At 47.0% G+C, this 19,286-nt stretch overlaps 1 protein-coding gene across 1 annotated transcript; it reads right to left on the reverse strand.

Annotated features, from left to right (window-relative positions):
• Window positions 1-536: 536 nt before the first annotated feature.
• On the reverse strand, window positions 537-7,222 carry CKAP4 (cytoskeleton associated protein 4). Its single transcript, XM_031462190.2, has 2 exons — window positions 6,606-7,222; window positions 537-3,035 (listed from the first exon to the last, which is right to left on the reverse strand). Exons 1-2 carry the CDS (start codon window positions 7,050-7,052, stop codon window positions 1,713-1,715), a joined length of 1,770 nt encoding a protein of 589 aa, XP_031318050.2. The 5' UTR covers window positions 7,053-7,222; the 3' UTR covers window positions 537-1,712.
• Window positions 7,223-19,286: the final 12,064 nt, after the last annotated feature.

Genomic DNA, 19,286 nt, shown 5'->3' on the forward strand with positions numbered 1-19,286 from the left:
GCTAACAAGCATCATGCCTGGCACACAGGTACTCAATTCAATAAACAGTATCCCTTATTAAGTGGCAGGTGAATGGCAACCTGGAAAGTAAAGGAAATATGCCCAGGTTTACATAGAGGTCAACGGCCATGAATGGCCCAAGATAGTGGTTATCAAACTTGGCTGCACATTAGAATCAGCTAGGGAGCCTTTACAATGCTAGTGCCAGCCCTCTTTACACTCACTGAAACCAAATCCATGGGGATGCGCCCCAGCAATTTTTAAAAGCTCCTAGGAGATTCTAATAGGTAGCCAGAGTTGAGACCCTTTGCTGTAGCTAAGAGCTGGAGTCAGGCAATGACCTATAAACGGGCCTGCTAATTGTCAATCAAAGGTATAGCCCCAGGCCTAAGAGGGAGGCCATCTTGGTTTCAGAATTGAAGAAAAAGTGTCTTAAAATTGAAAACTTACCCATCTTTCTAATCCTGTATACTGCACATTAATAAAGTGTATCATTGAAACTTACTAAATTCTCAGAAAGCAATCACTCTGGAAAAGTCGTAACAAAGCTCAAGTGTTTATTAAGAATTAAAAATACTGTAAATAAGCCATACAGTTCATTTCACAGTAAACTAAACAAACCTTTTTTTTTCTTTTTCTTTTCATTTTTTACTTTTTCTCTTTTTTTTCTTTTTTTTAAAGGGCAAGACAGCCATTAAAGAACAGTACAGCTCAAAGGGAAAGGGAAACAGCAAACAGCTACAGAAAATGCACACGTTCCTCACTGACAGATGGGGCCTGCTGTGACAGCAAAACCCATCATGGACATCATGGCAACATAAAGACGCAGCCTCCATTCCCCAGGGAGGTGGCCCAAGCCTTTATGAGCAGCTCTCGTAATACATTTCCTGAAAGAATCCAAGGACTCCCCTTTCAGGGAGTCTAAACCCTTATTCTAAATGCATTATTTGGGGTCCTTACCAAGAGGTGACACAGGGTGGCCACAGGGGACTGTGGGGTGTTGGGCCTTCACATTCAGAACCGCCTGGATTCTTTGCATAGTTACCTTTGAGATCACGAGAGGATTCAGGAATGGAAAAAGACACCCACACCACAGGAGGTGACCCTCAAGCAGCTGATTCTTTTCAACTAAAAACGGAAGGGCCTGTCCCCCTCCCGATTCAGAGCTGACATTTATGAGGTGTAACCAGTTTAAAGTGGAAGACAAGAAGTGAGTGACATCTCATGAAAACTTCAGCCAGAAGTAGTAAAAAAAAAAAAAAAAAAAAGTAAAATGAATTTTCCTTAAAGACAATTAGAAAGAAAAGTGCCTCCTCCCCACCACTTTTTTTTTAATTTGAAATCTGCCAGCCAGCCAGGGGTTTTTGAGGTTAATCTGCTTCTGCTAATCCTCGCTTGCAGCCACTATAGTTCTTCCCTGACACCCGACAGAGATCCCTTCTAGAAGGCATCTCTGATTGACAGGGGCCAGGTCTCCAGGAAACCCACCCAAAGCAGAAGCAGAGAACTTGAGCAACCCACGGCGTGTGGTAACAACCGTAAATAAATTAACCGGGCACGAAAACACAAATGGCCCTGGTGGTCCAGGTGGTGGAGCAGGGCCAGCTCCTCGGGAGGGGCCACACCGCGGGGGGAGAGGCGCGGGGTCGGACAACACGTTTTTGGTCAAGAGAAACTGGCAGGGCCGTCCGCGCCCTGCACACACAATCCATTTAGACCTTCTCGTGAATCTTTTCCACTTTCACGAACAACCTATCCAAGTCATTCCTCAGGTCCTCTAGCAAACCCTTGGCCGACTCCAAGTTGTTCTCATTGGTCTCGATCTTCACTGAGTACGCGACCAAACTGTCCACGGCAGTCCTGAGCATTTTCAAGTCCGACTCCACCTGGCCCACGGAGGCTCTGAGGTTGTCTAGAGAGGAGAGTCTGTCCAGCAGGTCCTGCGGGGGCGCGGCGGCGGCGTCGCGGCCGAGCAGCGCGTGGACCTGCTCTTGCACCTTCTGCAGCGCCTCCACGGCGCCGGGGAGCTCGGCCACGCGGCGCTTCAGCTCCTCCACGTCGCCGGACAGCGAGAGCTGGGCCTGGCCCAGGCCTCGCACCGCGCCGGCCAGGCCGTCGGCCTCTGCCTCATCGGGGCCGGGGCCCAGGCCGGCCACGCGCTCCTGCAGCTCCGCCAGGCGCCGCGCCTGCTCCTCGCCCTGCGCGCGCAGAGCCTCCAGGCCCTCGCCCTGGCGCTCCCAGGCCGCGCGTGCCGCCTGCACGCCGTCTTCCACGCTCTGCAGCCGCGAGTCCAAGCCCTGGCTCTCCTTCTGTAGAGTCTCGAAGGCCTCAGAGGCTCTAAAGGCCCCGTCTTCTTCCGGCCTGAGGGCTGCGGCCTTCAGCTGGCGGAGCTCCTCCTCGAGTCTCCGGATCTCCTCGGGAAGGCGGGAGGCCGTCTCCTCCGCCTGCAGGATCTTCTCCGTGAGCGCCTGCAAGGTGAGGTGCTCCGAATCGGCCGCCTCCTTGAACCTCTGCTGCTCCTGTTTGAGGCTCACCAGCTCTTTGACCTCCGTGTAGACATCTGACTCCATGGTCTGCACGGTGCTTCTCAGGGCCTCAATGTCCTTCTCTCTGGACTTCACCGAGGTTTGTATTTCCTCCACAACCTCCTTCAGGGCTCTCAAATCCTGCTTGTACCCCTTTGAGTCCTCCAGAGAGGCCACCTTGGTCTTGACGTCGTTTATTTCCTTCTGGCTCCTCTTCTGGACCTCGGTAAAGATGGCGATGTTGTCGTTAATGGACTTGGTGAGCTCGGTCAGCCTCTCCTCCACTGTGTTCTCCAGGGATGTGAAGTCCCGCTCCCGGGCGTCCTTTACCACGTGGATCCCATCAGAGAGGTCTTTGAGGATCTCATTCTGGAGTTTTTGTAGAACTTCACTGATGCGGTTGATCTCACTCTCCCCTTGCTTCACGGCTTTCTCTGTGAGATCTTGTTTGTGTTGGGAGCTTCTCACTATGGACTCAAAAGTCCCAAAAGTGGCTTGCAGAGACTGCACCTGAAATCAAAATCTCGATGTTAATCACAAAGAGCCGGCAGGTTTTATGCGATTCAGCCACATTGCTTTTTGTCTGCCCAGCTTCCAGGTCCCTCCTCCTCCAGAACAGCACCATAATTTTCCTTTGGAGAACCATCCCTGCACACAGTCCATGTGGTTTGGGGGACCAATTGGAAGGCCCCCTCCAAGTGCTCCAGGGTTGGTCTGTAGCCCAGGCCTGACCAATCAGTGCTTCCCATCCACCCACCCTCCCCCACCTCCTGGAGCCACAGTGATTAGCCCAGGGAGGGGCATGTGGCCAAAGCCAATTCCAAAACTTCTCTTAAAACTACTGGGAAAGAAATCCTCTTTCTACTGGGACTGCTAGCTATAGGATGAGGGAAGCCTGGCACAGCTCAGATCAGCACATAACCACTACCAGTCTACAAATCAGGCCAGCACAGAGGGAAGCAGAACTGGGAGATGGTAAGATTAAGTTCCGAAGACATAATCTAAATCCCTGGATAGAGCTATACCTGAAGGAATCTACTCTTGAACTTTTTAGTTTGAGCCAACAAATTCCCCCTCCTTTCCGCCATCTCTCTTTAAGCTAGTTTAAGCTGAGGTTCTAGCTCTTGCAACTCTGAGTCTCACAAATTTTCATAGGAGAAAAGCAGAGGCACATGGGAGACACCAGGCTGGGAGGCAAGAGACAAGGTTCAGGTCTGTGCTCACCACTTTTAGCTGTGTGACCCGGAACAAGTCACTGTCCTCACCTTAAAATATGACCAGTAGACCAGTGATCCCTTAGCTTTTTCTGGCTTTGTGAACACATTATGATCCTGTTTACCACTACACACTCATTCTAAATAAATTCTACCCTAAACAGGGTCTGACCTGGGAACCACCTTGGGGATCGGGTTTAATGTACTGAGAGGCTGGACATATGATGATTAATGGCCTGATGTGGCTTCATCCTGATGTGGCACATGGTACCACATCATGTGCCAAATGCTTTCTTGCAAAGAGAAAGACGGAGAGGGAAAGGGGGAGGGAGAGGGAAGGGAAGGGTAGGATCTGAATCTATCAACCAATTCACCACCAATTCACAGAAAACATATGAGAGAAACATGCCATGAGAATACAATCAGCCAAATCCACAATGTGGAAAATTCTACAGGACAGTAATCAGGATCTTCAACAATTAAACGGTATACTTAAAGAGGGAAATACAGGAAACTATTATAGATTAAAAGACACTGAAGAGATTTCTTAATTAAATGTAATGTGCAGACTCATATGGCTCCTGATTCAAACGAACTATAAAAGACATATTTTTGAAAGAGTCAGGGAAATCTGATTTTGGACTGGGTATTAGAAGATAATCAAGAACTAATGAAATAAATAAAATACATTCCAAAGGGGAAAAAAAAAATAAAGAACTAATGGTAACTTTGTTAGGTGTAATAAACTGCATTTTGCCAAAAGAAACAAGGAGAGAAGAAAGGGAAAGAAAGGAAAGGAACTCTTTGTTAGAAATAAATCCCAAAATACTTTGGGTGAACTAATGTGTCAGTCAAAATTAAAATTAGATCCTAGTTCACTATCCACTGGGTCTGCCAGGGCAACAAGGGCCCTTCAGAGGGTTTAGAATTGAACTGCCAACATTAAATATTAGCTTGATTCCACTACTTAATTAAAAGAAAGGTCACTATTTCAGTGGTTTACAGCCAGGTCAATTCTTAAAAATCTGGACTGTGTAGATGGGAAAACTGAGCCCCAAAGAGTAAAGTACTGTACATAGCCGTGATGGAGAAGGAGTGGGAACCAGAAAGGAGAAAATAAGGGAGGGGCAGGGAGAAAGCAGAGAGAAGAAAGCCCAATTTCTTCCACCTGGATTCAAGACCTCCACCATCGGGGCCTCAACGTCACCCTCCCCTCTCATGACTTCCTAAATGTTACTCTGCCACAGGCAGGACAGCCACCTGCTGACCCCCAAACTACCAGTGTGTTCTTCACTCCTTCTCTTCACAGTTCACCACCATCTAGATCAAGACTGGCACTACCCTGGGCCACCAGAGTACAGGCCAAGGCAAACTCCACACTCTTGTCTTCTGAACTCGCACAGCAGTTACCCTCAACTGAAACCTACCTATGTGCTGCTTCACAAATTGGATTTGGGTCTTTTGCACCTTTGCACCCTCCACCAGGCCTATGCGGAGCCACATGACTATCAGACTTCACTAAATATTATGACTGATTGGTAAGTGGGTAGATGAAAGACAGGAAACTGAGAGGCTAGTGATTATACTCCAGCAGTATGTCTATGTTTTAAGAATGATTTGACATTCAGAATAGGCAAAGCAGCACTGCCTGCTTAATTCCCTTCAAAAAGTCACCTCCTTGGCCTGCAGCATGGAGCAAGATGACTCACTCCAGTTGCTCTGCCAGTCTTAAGAGGAAATTCCTAGTCCTGCATACTCCACACAAGTCAATAGAAACTTGGCAGGGCAGGCAGCATGCTGGGAAAAGGAGGCAGCAGTTCCGGGCTGAGAAGTGGTGGCGGGATTTTTTGTTTCCATCGTGCAACCAACTTTCATTGAGCAATGACATTAGTGCAGGATGGAGGAGGAGGAATGAGACAGAAGGAGCTGCATTTGGTGTGGAAAAAACACAGAAAGGGTGGAACTTAAGCAACTTTGTGTTGAAAGTTGGGTCCATCCATACCTGAAATAGGCCCCTATGGACCCTGAACTGGGCCGTGGCCTATACAGTGTCATGCAGTCCTGCCACTCACCAGCTGGGGTCTTTTATCAATACACTTAATCTCTAAACCTCAATTTTCTGGTATGGAAAATGGAGTCAAAACTGCCAGACTTCCCTCCCAGAGTTGCTATGAGTATCAGATAGTGAGCAAGCCCTCATATAAATGTGCCTCCTGGTATTAGTCACCAGTAAGACCTAGTATTTTTGGCCTTTCCTTTCCTCTAAAGCTGAAATATGCTTCTTCCAAGGTCTATGCAGCCACACTGGTCCAATAAAGGACAAGGGGCCTAAAGATATGAAATATTTCATTAGAACTTCGCAAACGAGTAAGATTACTAGCTTTTCCTTCCCCAGGTTCCGGGTCTATTAAAACTGGCTCAAATGTCTCCCACTGGGAGAGCGGAGGTGCGGCCTTGCCCGAGGCTTCCAGGGATGAGCTGGCTTCCCTTCCAACCTCCTCTTCAGACAACTCTGCCCATTCAGCGGTTCCTAATCCAAAAAGAATGGACTCCCCAGAGCATGCCGGCTTCCTTACAGGTCACCGCTAATGTCCTGTGACAGGCCCTTGGCCCACCCTCCCGGGCTGGCCGGACCATCCTCGAAGCGGTCCATCCCTCGGAGCCGAGTCCTCCGCGGCCATTAACAAAGAGGGTCTGGGGACTGCCTCGCCACTATGGGGCCGGGGCGGGGGCAGCCCGCGCCGCCGGCGGAGGACACGGGGCCTGGGCCGGGCGAGGGGCCCGGCCAGGAGGGCACGAGGGAGCCCGGCTCGGGGTGCGGGGGTCGCAGCCAGGCGGCCGGGGTTGGGGGGCTGGGGTTACCCACCTTCTGCTCGACACCCTGCAAGCCCTGACCCAGCTCCTCCCTCTGCCGGGAGAAGTCCTGGTGGCTGCGCCGGATCTGCTGGACCTCCTCCAGGACGTGGTGGACACACCAGCCGGAGAAGGCGGCCGCCGCCACCAGGGCGAGGTAGAAGAGAAAGTTGAGAGCCCGGCCGAGCCTGCGCGAGCAGGACGCCGAGGATGAGGCGGCCGCGGCGGCGGCGGAGGAGGAGGACTTGCCGCCGCGGTGGCCGCCCTTGCCGTGCGCCTGGTTCTGCGGATGCTGCGGCGGGTGCTGCTGCGGGTGCGGCGCGGACGGCGGCGGCTGCTGCGGCGCCGGCGGCGGCTTCTTCGCCACGTCATCCGCGCCGCCCGACGGGTGGGCGCCCTTCTCCGAGGGGCTCGCGGCCCCGTGGCCGCCCTTGGAGCCCCTTTGTTTGGCCGAGGGCATGGCGGGTGCGTCGGCGGGTGAGGCCGCGGGCTGCGAGGCGAGCGAGCGGGGCGCGCGGCCCGGGAAACTTCCTCAGGCTCCCCCGGGGCTGGGCGAGCCGCACGCGGGCGCTGCTGGCGTCGGAGCGGCCGAGAGAGAGAGAGCGGGCGGGCTGGCGGGCGAGGAAGGAGGCCGGGCGAGGGAGGAAGGAGGAGGGGGCCTGCCTCCGCCGCCGCTGCCGCCGCCGCCGCGGCGCCGACCCCGCCTCCCGGGAAGGGAGGCCGGGAGAGCGGATCGGGGAGATCCTGCCACGCACGCGGGGACCGGCGGACGGCCCCTCCCCCTGCCGCCACGACCCCAAAGAGGGAGGGCCGAGCTGCGGGCCGCCCTGCGGGGTCTCTGCGGGCTAGGACAGCGCTGGGGGCGGCCGAGGGGGGAAGGTGGCGGCCCAGCGGGGTCTACGGGAGCCGGGGTGGAATGGGAGGTGGTGGAAAGGAGAGAGGCGGCCCAGCGGGGTCTGCGGGGACCGGGGGGTGGGGGCAGGAGCGGGGCGGGGATAGTGTCCCAGCCGGGTCAACGGAGGTCGGGTCCGGCGTCTGAAGTGGCCGAGGTGGGAGGGGGCAGGAGGTGGCCGAGGTGGGGAGCGGTGGGCTGGGTCTACGGAGGCGGGAGCCGGCCGCCGAGGTGGCCAAAAGGAGGGGGCGGAGGCCTGAGTCGATTGGGACCAGGACTGGCGACTGAGCTGGGGCCATGGGGGCCCCAGGGATAGGTGGCCGTGATGGAGGTGGCCAGGCGGGTCGGAGGGAGGAGAGCCGGGGATGACCCGGTGCAGTGGGCCAAGTGAGAGCCCCTGTCCCTTCTGGACCTGTACAGAAAGAGGAAATGAAAGGGGGCGCCCCAGGAGTCCTGCCCCAGGGAGTGGGAGTAAAGGGGCGGGAACAAGACCCCCCCCAATTCCTTTCTTCTGGGAGTTGGGGAAATCCCCACCCACCCCCCACCCTCCACCCTCCACCCTGCCACCATCCCACCCTCCAAGCCCGCAGAGGGTTGGATCTTTCTGTTTACTGGGGTTTGAAGGCGGAGGCAGAAAGGGCTTTCTGAAAGCCAGTCGGCTCCAGAGGCATGCTTAGGGAGGGTGAGCAAAGATTCTTGGACTGCGTGAAGGCGGTTCAAGGGAACAGACTTGAGCGTCCCACTTAGCCCAGTCAGTCCTATGTTGACGCTATTTTTTACCAAAGCCCTTTCAACTCCATTTTCTCCTTGGGCGCCCGCACTCTGTTCGCAGCCCCTACTACGGACAGGCTCTGTGCTGCGTGCTAGGAAACCAGCAGTGGCAGCAGTGAGAGGGAGGCAGATCAGGGGTGTCACCCCTACTTTGGTAGAAGGAAGTGTAATAATGCCAGGCTCTGTGCATAGCACCTTACGTATATGTTCTCAAAACCTCACAAAAACCTTCTAAGGTAGGAATTATTTGACCCCCTTTATAGGAGGGAAGCGGAGGCTAAGCCTCCATCCCAACCCATTGACTCAAGGTCACGCACAGCCATGATTTGAACCTCGGCCTGCTTCTTTCAGAGCCTGTGCTGCATAATGGGCCCCAGGGAAATGAAGCAATTTGTCCGCTCTTGATAGGCTAGTTGGTGCTGGGGCAGGGACAGAGCTCCACTCTACAACTTGTCTGGTGTGTGTGTGCCTGTGCAGTAGGAATGCTGTTTCTTCTGCCTCGGAACTTCCCCCAATTCTATCTTGAAAAAAACATTCCCTATCCTTAAGGCCTAGTTCAAATACCCCCTCTTTCATGTTGCCTTCCCCGTAACACCACATGATACCTCTCATGGGACTTAGAGACAGCAAGTAATTACAATGTGAGGCATTATGTATGTCAGTTCAACATAGCAAACCTTTGTCGAGGGGCTGCTGTGTACCAGACAGACTAGTACAAACTAGTTGTTTCCTCTCTTTGAGGACAGGAAGCAACCATTGCTTATATTTCTCTCTGTATCTCACTTTATAAGATACTTTTAAAAATCTCTAGTGAATGAATGAACACGTGTGCCTACCCTTGAGGAGCCTGCATTACATTTGGAGAAATGTGCAGAAACATTTGAGGGCTAAATTATGAAGTTGAGAATATAAATGCAAAGGGAACTTGGAAAGCAAACCCCTGTGCTGCTCATGGGGAAGTTTGCTGAGGCAGAAGTTTCTTGAGCAAAGCCTTGAAAAATGGATTTGCATAGGAGTAGAGCAGGGAGGATATTTCTGTGGCAGAAATGGGGTGAGCCCAGGACACCTGTCTGACATGAAGTGTGAACTGCGATTAGAAAGGAGAGGCATGAGCTGGGTGGAGTGGGTCCAGATTGCAGAGGTCTGTAGAAGCCAGCCAGGCAGGCAAAAGAGTCGCTGTTAGCATGGGAGGCCAGAGTAGCTTATAGCAGGTTCCGGACTAGCAATGTAATCATTCGCCCCAGACAGAGAGGAACGTTCCCCACTCCAGATAAATACCAGGAGCTCTGGTAGAAAACTCCTAGTTCAACAGGGCATACAGCTCTGACCTAGGAGCAGGGGAAAGGTGATGGCAGAGGAAAGCAGAAGACTAACTCATTAGAAGGTGCTGGAAGATCCTTGTTTAAAAACGTCAGCTAAGTTCAGATTGTGTTTCAGATCTCTAGTGCACAAAAAAATAATCATCCTCCTTCAAGCAGTCATCTGTGTGAGGTTAGAGGTAGTAATAATTTGCAAAGCAGCTTTGGGGGCCCAGCCAAGTTCTGGCCTGGGAGGCAGGAGCCCTGTTTTTTAGCCTTAGTTCTGCCACCAAACTAACTTTATGACCTTGAGAAGTATACTTAAAACCTCTTCTCTGGATTTTAAGGTCACCACTTCTGCATCTCTAAAGGCCCTTCTTGTTATTTTATTTCTTAGATAAAATAGAAATCTAATTATTATGAGAAATAATTTAATTCTTAAAATTTGATTCAGAATATAGCTCAGATATAAGAATGGAAGGTTTCTCAACTTTCTGCCTCTACTGAGAGCTGGAAGAATGGAGGGAGCAGGCAGAGCACAGTGACTATTTCTAGTGTTTCCTTCTTGCCCTGTTCCTTTAGGAGGTAGTGAAATATAATGGTTAAGACACAGGCTTTGGGATAGACTGACTTGGGTTCAAATTCAGCTCCATGACTCACTGGGGAATGTGACCTCTCTGAACCTCTGTGTCTTCATCTGTGGGATGGGGGTAATAAGAACTGCTTCACTGAGTTGCTGTGAGGGTTAAATGAGAGACACCCAAGGATACTGGGCATGTAGCAAGGCTCAGTGAATAAAGAGTAGCTGCTACAATTTGTAGAGTCACTGAGTGAAAGTATAGTTGCACAGAGCTTCTATGTCTAGATTTCAACGATTTTCTTTCTTCATTATTTCTTCGAGCTCCCAGCATCTTGTGTGGCTTATAGACCACAAGCTCTGATGTGTTTAACTTGAAAAGGCAGCAGTGTTTCCATGGAAGTGTTTGGCTACACCCAGAGGAGGAGGTTAGTAAGTCATGGTGAAAATATATCTTTCAGGGCAGGAGGGCACCAGTAGTTCTTCTTGGAGATTTTCATTCTTCTGCCCCATTTTCTAAGTCAGCACAATAAGCATTTAGAGAAAGTTGCCCTTCTTTCCTCCTGATTTCTTCTCCTCTATCCCATTTCCTCTTTATCTGCCCTAAAGTGTATTGCATGGTCAGGAATGTGGGTAGAGGAGAGAAAGAGCCAGAGATATCTCTTCCTTTCCCTGAGCTTGTGCAAAGATGCTTCTGAACGCTGGACTACATGGACCTTAAATTACAAGGTAGAACTTTGTAAGCCAGCCCTCTTGGTTTTCTGCATTTCAGTGTCCAAACAGAAAGCCCCTATTACTGTTGATTGCTTCTTCTCTCTTCCAGGTTGGCAAGACCCCCAGAGGCCAAGGCATGAGCCTGAGTGCCCTGCAAACAGGGTGTGTGTTAGAGGTGGGGACCTCCTTGATAGTTTGGTTCTGGAGAGCTAGGACCACCTCTCCCAGTCCCAGGAGCTCCCCAGCTCCAAACCCTATAGCTCCGTGCAGTAGGGGAATTCTTTCTTGGTGCTACCAGCACTATGTGTGGCTTCTAGACCACAGGCTTTAACTGAGTCCCAGTTTTTATGGAAGGTAACCATGGTACCTACCTTTTAGAGGCAATGTAAATATTCAGTTGATTTTCGCCTCCACTCAGTCTTCCTCATCCCACCACGTGCCAGTAACATCCATCCAGTTGCTCAGAAGTCATCTTTGCCTCCTCTTTGTCACCCATCCTCCACACCCAATGCATTATATTAGCAAATCTTGTTGGCTTTACCTTCAAAATATATCCAACATCTCCAACTTCTTGTGACCTGCACCATTATCCCATGGATCCAAGTCACCACTAACTTACACTTGGGTTATTGAAATAAGCTCATACTGTCCTCCCTACTTAAGCACTTGCTGCCCTGTGGTCTTTTTTCAACACAAAAGCTGGAGTGCTCCCTGAAAATATGTCAGATTATGTCACACCTCTTTCCAAAACCCTCCAATGACTTTCCCAGATAGTCAGAATAAAAGGCAGTTTTCACAGTGACCTCCATGGTCCCTGAGTCCTACCCCCCTGCTGCCTCTCTGATCTCATTCCCTCTTACTCGCCCCCTTGATTATTGACATCCAGCCACACTGGGCTCCTGTTGCTCATCAGTTTGCCAGGTATGTTCCTACCTTGGGACCTTTGTAATTTTGTCCCCTGTGCCTAGTGAACTTTACCCCCCAGGTATCCACACGGTGGTGTTCTTCACTTCCTCAATTCAAATGTCAACTCTGGGCGAGCTTTTCCTTGACCATCCTCTATTACAGCTGCTCAACCTGAGACACAGTCCTTCCTTCTTTCCCCACTTTATTTTTCTCTGACATACCGTTTATTTGCTTGTTTAATTGTTATTGCTGTTCTCTTCTCTTTAGACCGTAAATTCCATGAGTTTAACTCACTCTTGTATTCCCAATACCTAAAACAATGTCTGGCTCATAGCAGGAGCTCCATGAATATTGTGAATCTCACATTATTTAAAATTTCTCTGCGTAAGACCTTCTCTTTCATAAGAGAGCCGCAGTGTCTTATGAAAGGAAGGATAGTGGAGGGGAGGAACCCAGTGAGAAATGACTTCCTAGAACTTCAATATCAAGATGATGGGAATGATGACTGTGACACGATGATGATGGCAACAGTGATGGGGATGGGGATGACAAAGACAGGAGGATTGCTAACACTGTGAGGCTGCAGAGGAGCTGCAGTATCACAGTAAGCCGACATTTACTGCTCGCCCACTCCAGGTCCTTCCATGCTTAGTGAGCCTTTGATGTAGGCACCACAGTGGTACTGATCCAGTTTACAGATGAGGGGGGACAATTTACACAAGGTGACACAGCTTAAGAATGGTGGGAGTCGGGCTGGAATCCAAGCAGTTGATCCTGGAGCCCATACCCTCAGCCAACACATGAATGTGTAGACCAATAAGAAGGCAAAGCCTAGTGTGATGAAGTAATTTATCCAAGGCTAGTCAGCCTTCTGATGAAATCCAGACTCTTAATAAGCACCATGAATCTCAAACTGGGAAGGGCAGGGTAGGGCTGTATCTCAACCTGACACTGGCAATTCACCTCCCAGCTGCTGCTCCTCACTGTGCTGCTGATGGACATATTTTTCACCCCTCAGGAGTGTATAGGAAAAGAAAATTATGAGAACCAGTGCCTTAGCGTGACATTAAAAAATCCTTGATAATCTGGCCCCTGCTCCTCTCTCTCTAGTCTCATTTCTTCCTCAAATCCCTTCCTACCCTATGTTTAGCCAGACTGAGCTTTCTGGTAGTTGCCCTAATTTGCCATATTCTCTCCAGAACTCAGCCTTCTTGACCTTTTTCCTGCCCTTCCCCTAACCGGGATAAGGTGTCCCTCCCTGGTGCTCTCCCAGCTCCCAGATGGATGATAGCACTTACCATGACGTATTATAATTGCCTATTTACTTACTGTCTTTCACACTGAAGCTTTCAGGGCAGAGACTGTCATCTGTTCTTCTTCTTATCCCTAGTGCCCGGCAGTTTGCCTGGATTGTAGGAGGTGTTCAATCCATGATGGATAGGTCACTGGTTGGATACGATAGTTTGTGACTTAGAATGCTAGACTTCTGATTCTCAGCACCCCCCTTTCAGGGCACCCACTCTTTAGGGGGTGGGGGTGTTGAGAAAGTCTCAAAGTTTTAAAAGTTTAGAAGTGGGTACTATGTGCAAAAGCAGTGTTTTATGTTAGTTTGAGATAATTTGCTAATTTAACCAAAAAAAGAGAAGAGGAATGTGGACATGGTAGATTCCTTGGTGAATGGGATGGAGAGGTAACAGCAAAAACTCTACTCTTCAGAGACCATTTTCATCCTGCCCCTGCCTTGTTCAAGAATCTCCCCTACCTCCTTATTAGAGTCAAACCACAATGGCCAGGAGTGTGTTGAGGGTATGGGAGTATGAGAAATATGCCTCTCCACCCATCTAGGATTCTACTCAACTGGCTTCTCCCTGACCTACAGCTACCTGCAAGCCTTCGTTCTTTGTTCAAGCTCTTCTCCCTAGTCGTTTGGCCTGGAAGTCCCAACTGCCTCCTCCTCTAGAAAAATGTAGTTCGTGACCACCTGCCCCCACCCCATTTGTCCCTCCATCATTTCGTTGCTCAGAATGAGGAATAGCGGTAAGAATGATTCACTTTGAAGCTATCTGGTTGTGTCCCTCTGGAAAGTTATTTACTTTCTCTAGTTATAGAGTAGGATGAATATGTTACAGGATTCATTTGAAAAGATACATGTACCCCAATGTTTATAGCAGCACTATTTACAATAGCCAAGACATGGAAGCAACCTACATGTCCTTTGACAGATGAATGGACAGCGAGTTGTGGTATATTTATACAATGGAATACTACTCAGCCATAAAAAAGAATAAAATAATGCCATTTGCAGCAACATGGTTGGACCTGGAGATTGTCATTCTAAGTGAAGTAAGCCAGAAAGAGAAAGAAAAACCATATGATATCAATTCTATGAGGAATCTAAAAAAAGACACAAATGAACTTATTTACCAAACAGACTCACAGATATAGAAAACAAACTTATGGTTACTAGGGGGAAAGGGGAGGGTAGAGGGATAAATTGGGAGTTCAGGATTTGCAGATACTAACTACTATACATAAAATATATATAAAAAATAAAGTTCTACTGTCTAGCACAGGAAACTATATTCAATATCTTGTAATAGCCTGTAATGAAAAAGAATATGAAAGGAATATATATCTATGTATAACTGAAACACCTATGCTGTACACCAGGAAATTAACACAGCATTATAAACTGACCATACTCCAATTTTTAGAAAAAAAAATTTACTCTTACAAGGAAAAAAAAATCAAGGTTTGAAACCACATGTGTCAGACTCCAAACCCCTCTCATTTTCCACCAGTCCTCACTGCCTCTTGGATGATTAGCACCCAATCCCAAAATAAATATTTGACCCAATTTGTAATGCAGGGAAGCATGGAAAACTGGTCTTAAATGAGTAGTATGGAGAGGCCAGTCCCAAAGCAGCTGTCAAACAGAAGTAATATCAATAAATATTTGTCAAATCACTGAATGAATATCAATGAAATGAAGTTAAGGCAGGTGGATCTTTTGAGAAGAAATAGCATTTTCCATCCTTGAAAAAGGAGATTCTTTGCCCTGTAAACAGATTTGCATGGGAATTTTTTTTTTATAAAAATGACTACTCCTGTGTTATTTTCACAACAGCTGCCCTTGGTTTACAGGCTAAGCTGCCCAGGGGCTGGGATTATCTGTGCTACTGAGCGGGAGTAGCCTGTAGTGGAGCCAGATTTTGCTTTTGCTGAGTTTATGAAGGCAAGTTCTTTGTGAAGTTCAAAGCATCTCTCTATTTCTCTAAGGAGGAAGGGTTCCTCTCCTAAAAGAAACAGCCTCTGAAGGTTTCTGAAACCAGTGGGATTAAAGGACAGCCTGGACCTCTTCGTGTTTCTCATCCTGACGTGTATTTGCATGTTTTCTCTAGAAATGTCTTACATCAGTTCATCCTGAAGCAGGCCCGGCGTGAGCCAAAGATTTATTCAACAGGAAGAGGGTAGAATTAATTCATGTGTCAGGTGCTGAGCTAGGCATTTTATACTTAATTTCCCACTGAATCATCACAAACCTATTAGGTAAATATTATGAAGTCTGTTTAGGACAGAAAAATAAGACTCAGTGAGGACCAGTGACCTTGCCCAGATAACACAGCCTTCAAGTGGCAAAAATGGAATTGAAACCTACATGTGCCTGAGTCCAAAATCCACACTCTTTCTCCTCTCGCCCCAGAGGCTTCCTGGACCTGCAATTGAATTCATTTTGGCATCTACAACTCTCTCAGTCTGCTCCCTACTTATCTGACTAGCTTCATTCTCCACAATTTGCTACCTCAGCAGTGCCCAGGGAGTTTTTAAGAAACATGTGAACCCTGACCCCATATCAAAACTGCTAATGGCTGGCACCTTGATCTTGGACTTCCCAGCCTCCAGAACTGTGAGGAATTTCTGTTTATGAGACACTCAGATTATGGTATTCTGTTATAGCACCCTGAATGGACTAAGGCACTCTTCATAGTCTTCCTCAATTTTCACAAAGAGAAACTACTTATTATTTGAAGGCAGATTTACTCCAAATGTGCAGATGTACATTAAGATGTGGTTACTAGGCAGAGGATTTGATTTTTTTCCAAGTCCAGGGCACAAAAAGCTACTCCTTTCCTACTGCATCAACTTGCTCCCAAAGAACAGCCTTTCAGCCTACAAGATTCAAGATTTCAGGTCAAATAGCCAGATTCAGAAACTCTAACTGTTGCTCACAAATACTTGAGGGTTGGTATATTAAGCATGACATTTTCAAGGGGCTACTGTAGATATGTGAATTATCCAATCAAGTTTGTCACAGTAAAGTAAGAGTTGGGATTGGCATGGTTTGGGATTTGGCATGGCATATTGGATATATGATAGAGTTAAAATCTTTGAATTATCACAGTAGAAGAGAAAAATACTGACCCTGTTGAAGAGTAGTAAGAGTTTTTTTTTTTTAATGTTTATATTTCTTATTTTCTTAAAAAAAAAAAGTGCTAATGGTAGGGCCCAGGCATGAGTACTTCTTTAAATCTCCCCAGGAACAGATATGTCCACCTCTGGTTAAGAATCACTACAATTGATGGACCCTTTATTCCAGACAATCCTCCCATTAATGCCTTATATTTCCCCTTTTCCTCACCGTTTCTCATAATTCCCTAAACTGAGCAATCCCAGTTACCCTTCAACAACCCCCTACCTCACTTCTCTGTCCATCACAGTTCTGTCCATCATTTTTACAAATCAACAAAGAAGAAAAACTTTAGTAAGTGTTAAATGTTTGGAAAAAATGGCCAGTTTCAAAGCTCAGCTCACCCACACACTATGACGAGTTACAAATCAATTAAATCATTGAACACAAAAGTTTCAACCTTATGCAAATAGAAAATAAAGAGAATCATATCTTTAAACGTGGGTGGGGAAATGGAATTTAAACAAGGAAGAAAAAGCTTTTATTAAAAGGAAAGTAGATCAGATTTAATTACATTAAAATGTAAAACTACTGTATTAAAAATCAGGGAAAAAATACAAGAAAAATGTTTGTTATAAATATAGCAAGCAAATGTTAGTATATTATTATCTAAAAAGGCCATACAAATAGGGTGCTCTGAAGACTGGAACTCTATCTTGTTTGCTGTTGTATTTCCAAAGTCTGCAGATACTTGGACTATAATAACAGATCAGTAAATATTTGTTGAATGAAGAGATTTTCTAAAGACCTTAAAGCCCCAGGAGATAAGTGAGAAAAAGATATGAAAATAATTCACAAAAGAGGAAATACAATTATTCAACACATAGAAGCATATTGCTAACCTTACTTGTGATATAAGAAAAGGAAATATTTAAAATACCAATGGTTATTTTTTTTTTTTTTTGCCTATGAAATTAGCTGAGTTTTGTTTTTCTTTTTAAACAGCTATGAAATGTAATGCCAAGGAAGGTAGGATGAAACAGCTCCTTCATGATGTCATTGATTCGGCCACTTTGTAGACTAGTAGAAATGAGAACCAGGTCCTGATGGCTCTGAGATAGTCACTGTAATGGGAATTATTGGTTCTATCTGACCAGCAACTCTCTGTGCCCCACTCTGACAGACCCCATGATGCTCAGGCAGTGCGCATACATTCTGAACCAAGGGGAAAGGACAAGATTAAAGGCTGGTCAACCCTTCATTGGAATTTTCAAACCAGCACTGGTTGGAGGTGAGCCCTGCTTTTTCTCTGGTTGTGATTCAGGAGGATGTGACTCTGGAAACTGCCAATAGTCATGTCTCTTGAAACATACAGACAGTATATCTGTAGTGGAAAAAAAAATAGGTTGGTTTACAGGGAGAATCCTGTTTGCATTAGATTCCCTGTTTCCCACCATTTCCGAGGTCATTTTCTTCCTTTTTTAAAATTGAAGTATAGTTAATTTACAATGTTGTGTTAGTTTCAGGTGTACAGCAGAGTGATTCAGTTTTATACGTATACATTTTTCAGATTCTTTTCCATTAAAGGTTATTAAAAGATACTGAATACAGTTCCCTGTGCTATACAGTAGGTCCTTGCTGTTTATCTATTTTACATATAGTAGTGTGTATCTGTTAATCCCAAACTCCTAATTTATTCCTCCCCACCCCATTTTCCCTTTGGTGACCATAAGTTTGTTTTCTATGTCTGTGAGTCTCTTTCTATTTTGTAAATCAGTTAATTTGTATCATTTTTTTTTTAGATTCCACACATAAGTGGTATCATGTGATATTTGTCTTTCTCTGTCTGACTTACTTCACTTAGCATGATAATCTCTAGGTCCATCCATGTTGCTGCAAATGACATTGTTTCTTTTTTTATGGCTGAGTAGTATTCCATTGTATATAAATATACCACAACTTCTTCGTCCATTTATCTGTCAATGGACACTTAACTTGCTTCCATGTCTTGGCTATTGTAAACAGTGCTGCTATGAACATTGGGGTGCATGTATCTTTTCAAGTTGGAGTTTTCATCTTTTCTGGATGTATGCCCAGGAGTGGGATTGCTGGATCATATGGCAACTCTATTTTTAGTTTTTTAAGGAATCTTCATACGGTTCTCCATGGAGGCTGCACCAATTTACATTCCCACCAGCAGTGTAAAAGGGTTTCCTTTTCTCCACACCCTCTCCAGCAATTATCCTTTGTGGACTTTTTAATGACGGCCATTCTAGCTGGTGTGAGGTGATATCTGAGGTCATTTTCCGTGTCCCTTCTCCCCTACATGTTGATAATGTGAGTATCACCCACCTCCCTTAGTGTATACCTGAGTGGGCTCCTTCTGGCTTGCAAGAGCATATTGTTAAATTTTTAGGAATTTTGTGAACTGATTGTTAAACAGAATTTGAAATCAGCCCTGTTAGAACTATTTACTCTACAGCCACAGGGGATTTTCTAGCCCATGGAAATCTGCAAACACTGCAAATCAAGGCTTTCTTTTCTTTTCTTTTCTTTTCTTTTCTTTTCTTTTCTTTTCTTTTCTTTTCTTTTCTTTTCTTTTCTTTTCTTTTCTTTTCTTTTCTTTTCTTTTTTCTGGAGAGCCAGTTTTTAAACATTTACCAGCACACCAGTTTCCGGGTCTACCTGGGCTGGATTTCTCTAGCGATCCAGAGAACTTCGGGCGGTGCAGCCAGAGATACTGACAGCACTCAAATCCCACCTGAAACTTTTATTATCCCCACTTTACAAATGAAGAAACTTCCCCAGGTGGTCCCCAAGGGAGGCAAAACCCTAAGGGTGAATTTTATTTTTAGCTGGGTTTTAGGCTCTGCACCTCAAAGCAGAACTCTAATGTATAAAACTGTTCCTCCAGGTCATTGCTAGACACCTAAAGGAGCAGACTTCTACCCAGACCTGAGTATTGGGTCAGCCACTTGCAAGGAAGGATATAGTACACATGCATCAGTGCTGGGTGAGATGGAACCACAGAGAAGAGATCTCAAGAGAAAGTACATTTGACTCTGAGCCTATAAAGGAGCCCCGGCAAAGTCAGGGCGGGTCCCAGGCCTGCCTGCCACATGGGAGTT

This window comes from Camelus dromedarius, chromosome 11 (genome assembly GCF_036321535.1).
Source record: "Camelus dromedarius isolate mCamDro1 chromosome 11, mCamDro1.pat, whole genome shotgun sequence".
Classification (NCBI taxonomy): Eukaryota; Metazoa; Chordata; class Mammalia; order Artiodactyla; family Camelidae; genus Camelus; species Camelus dromedarius.

Excerpts from the sequence above, each read along its gene's own strand:
- CKAP4 (XM_031462190.2), bottom strand. The coding sequence starts at position 7,052 with ATGCCCTCGGCCAAACAAAGGGGCTCCAAGGGCGGCCACGGGGCCGCG. Across the intron at positions 3,036-6,605 it reads TGCAGGGTGTCGAGCAGAAG|GTGCAGTCTCTGCAAGCCAC; the intron begins GTGGGTAACCCC and ends TTTTGATTTCAG.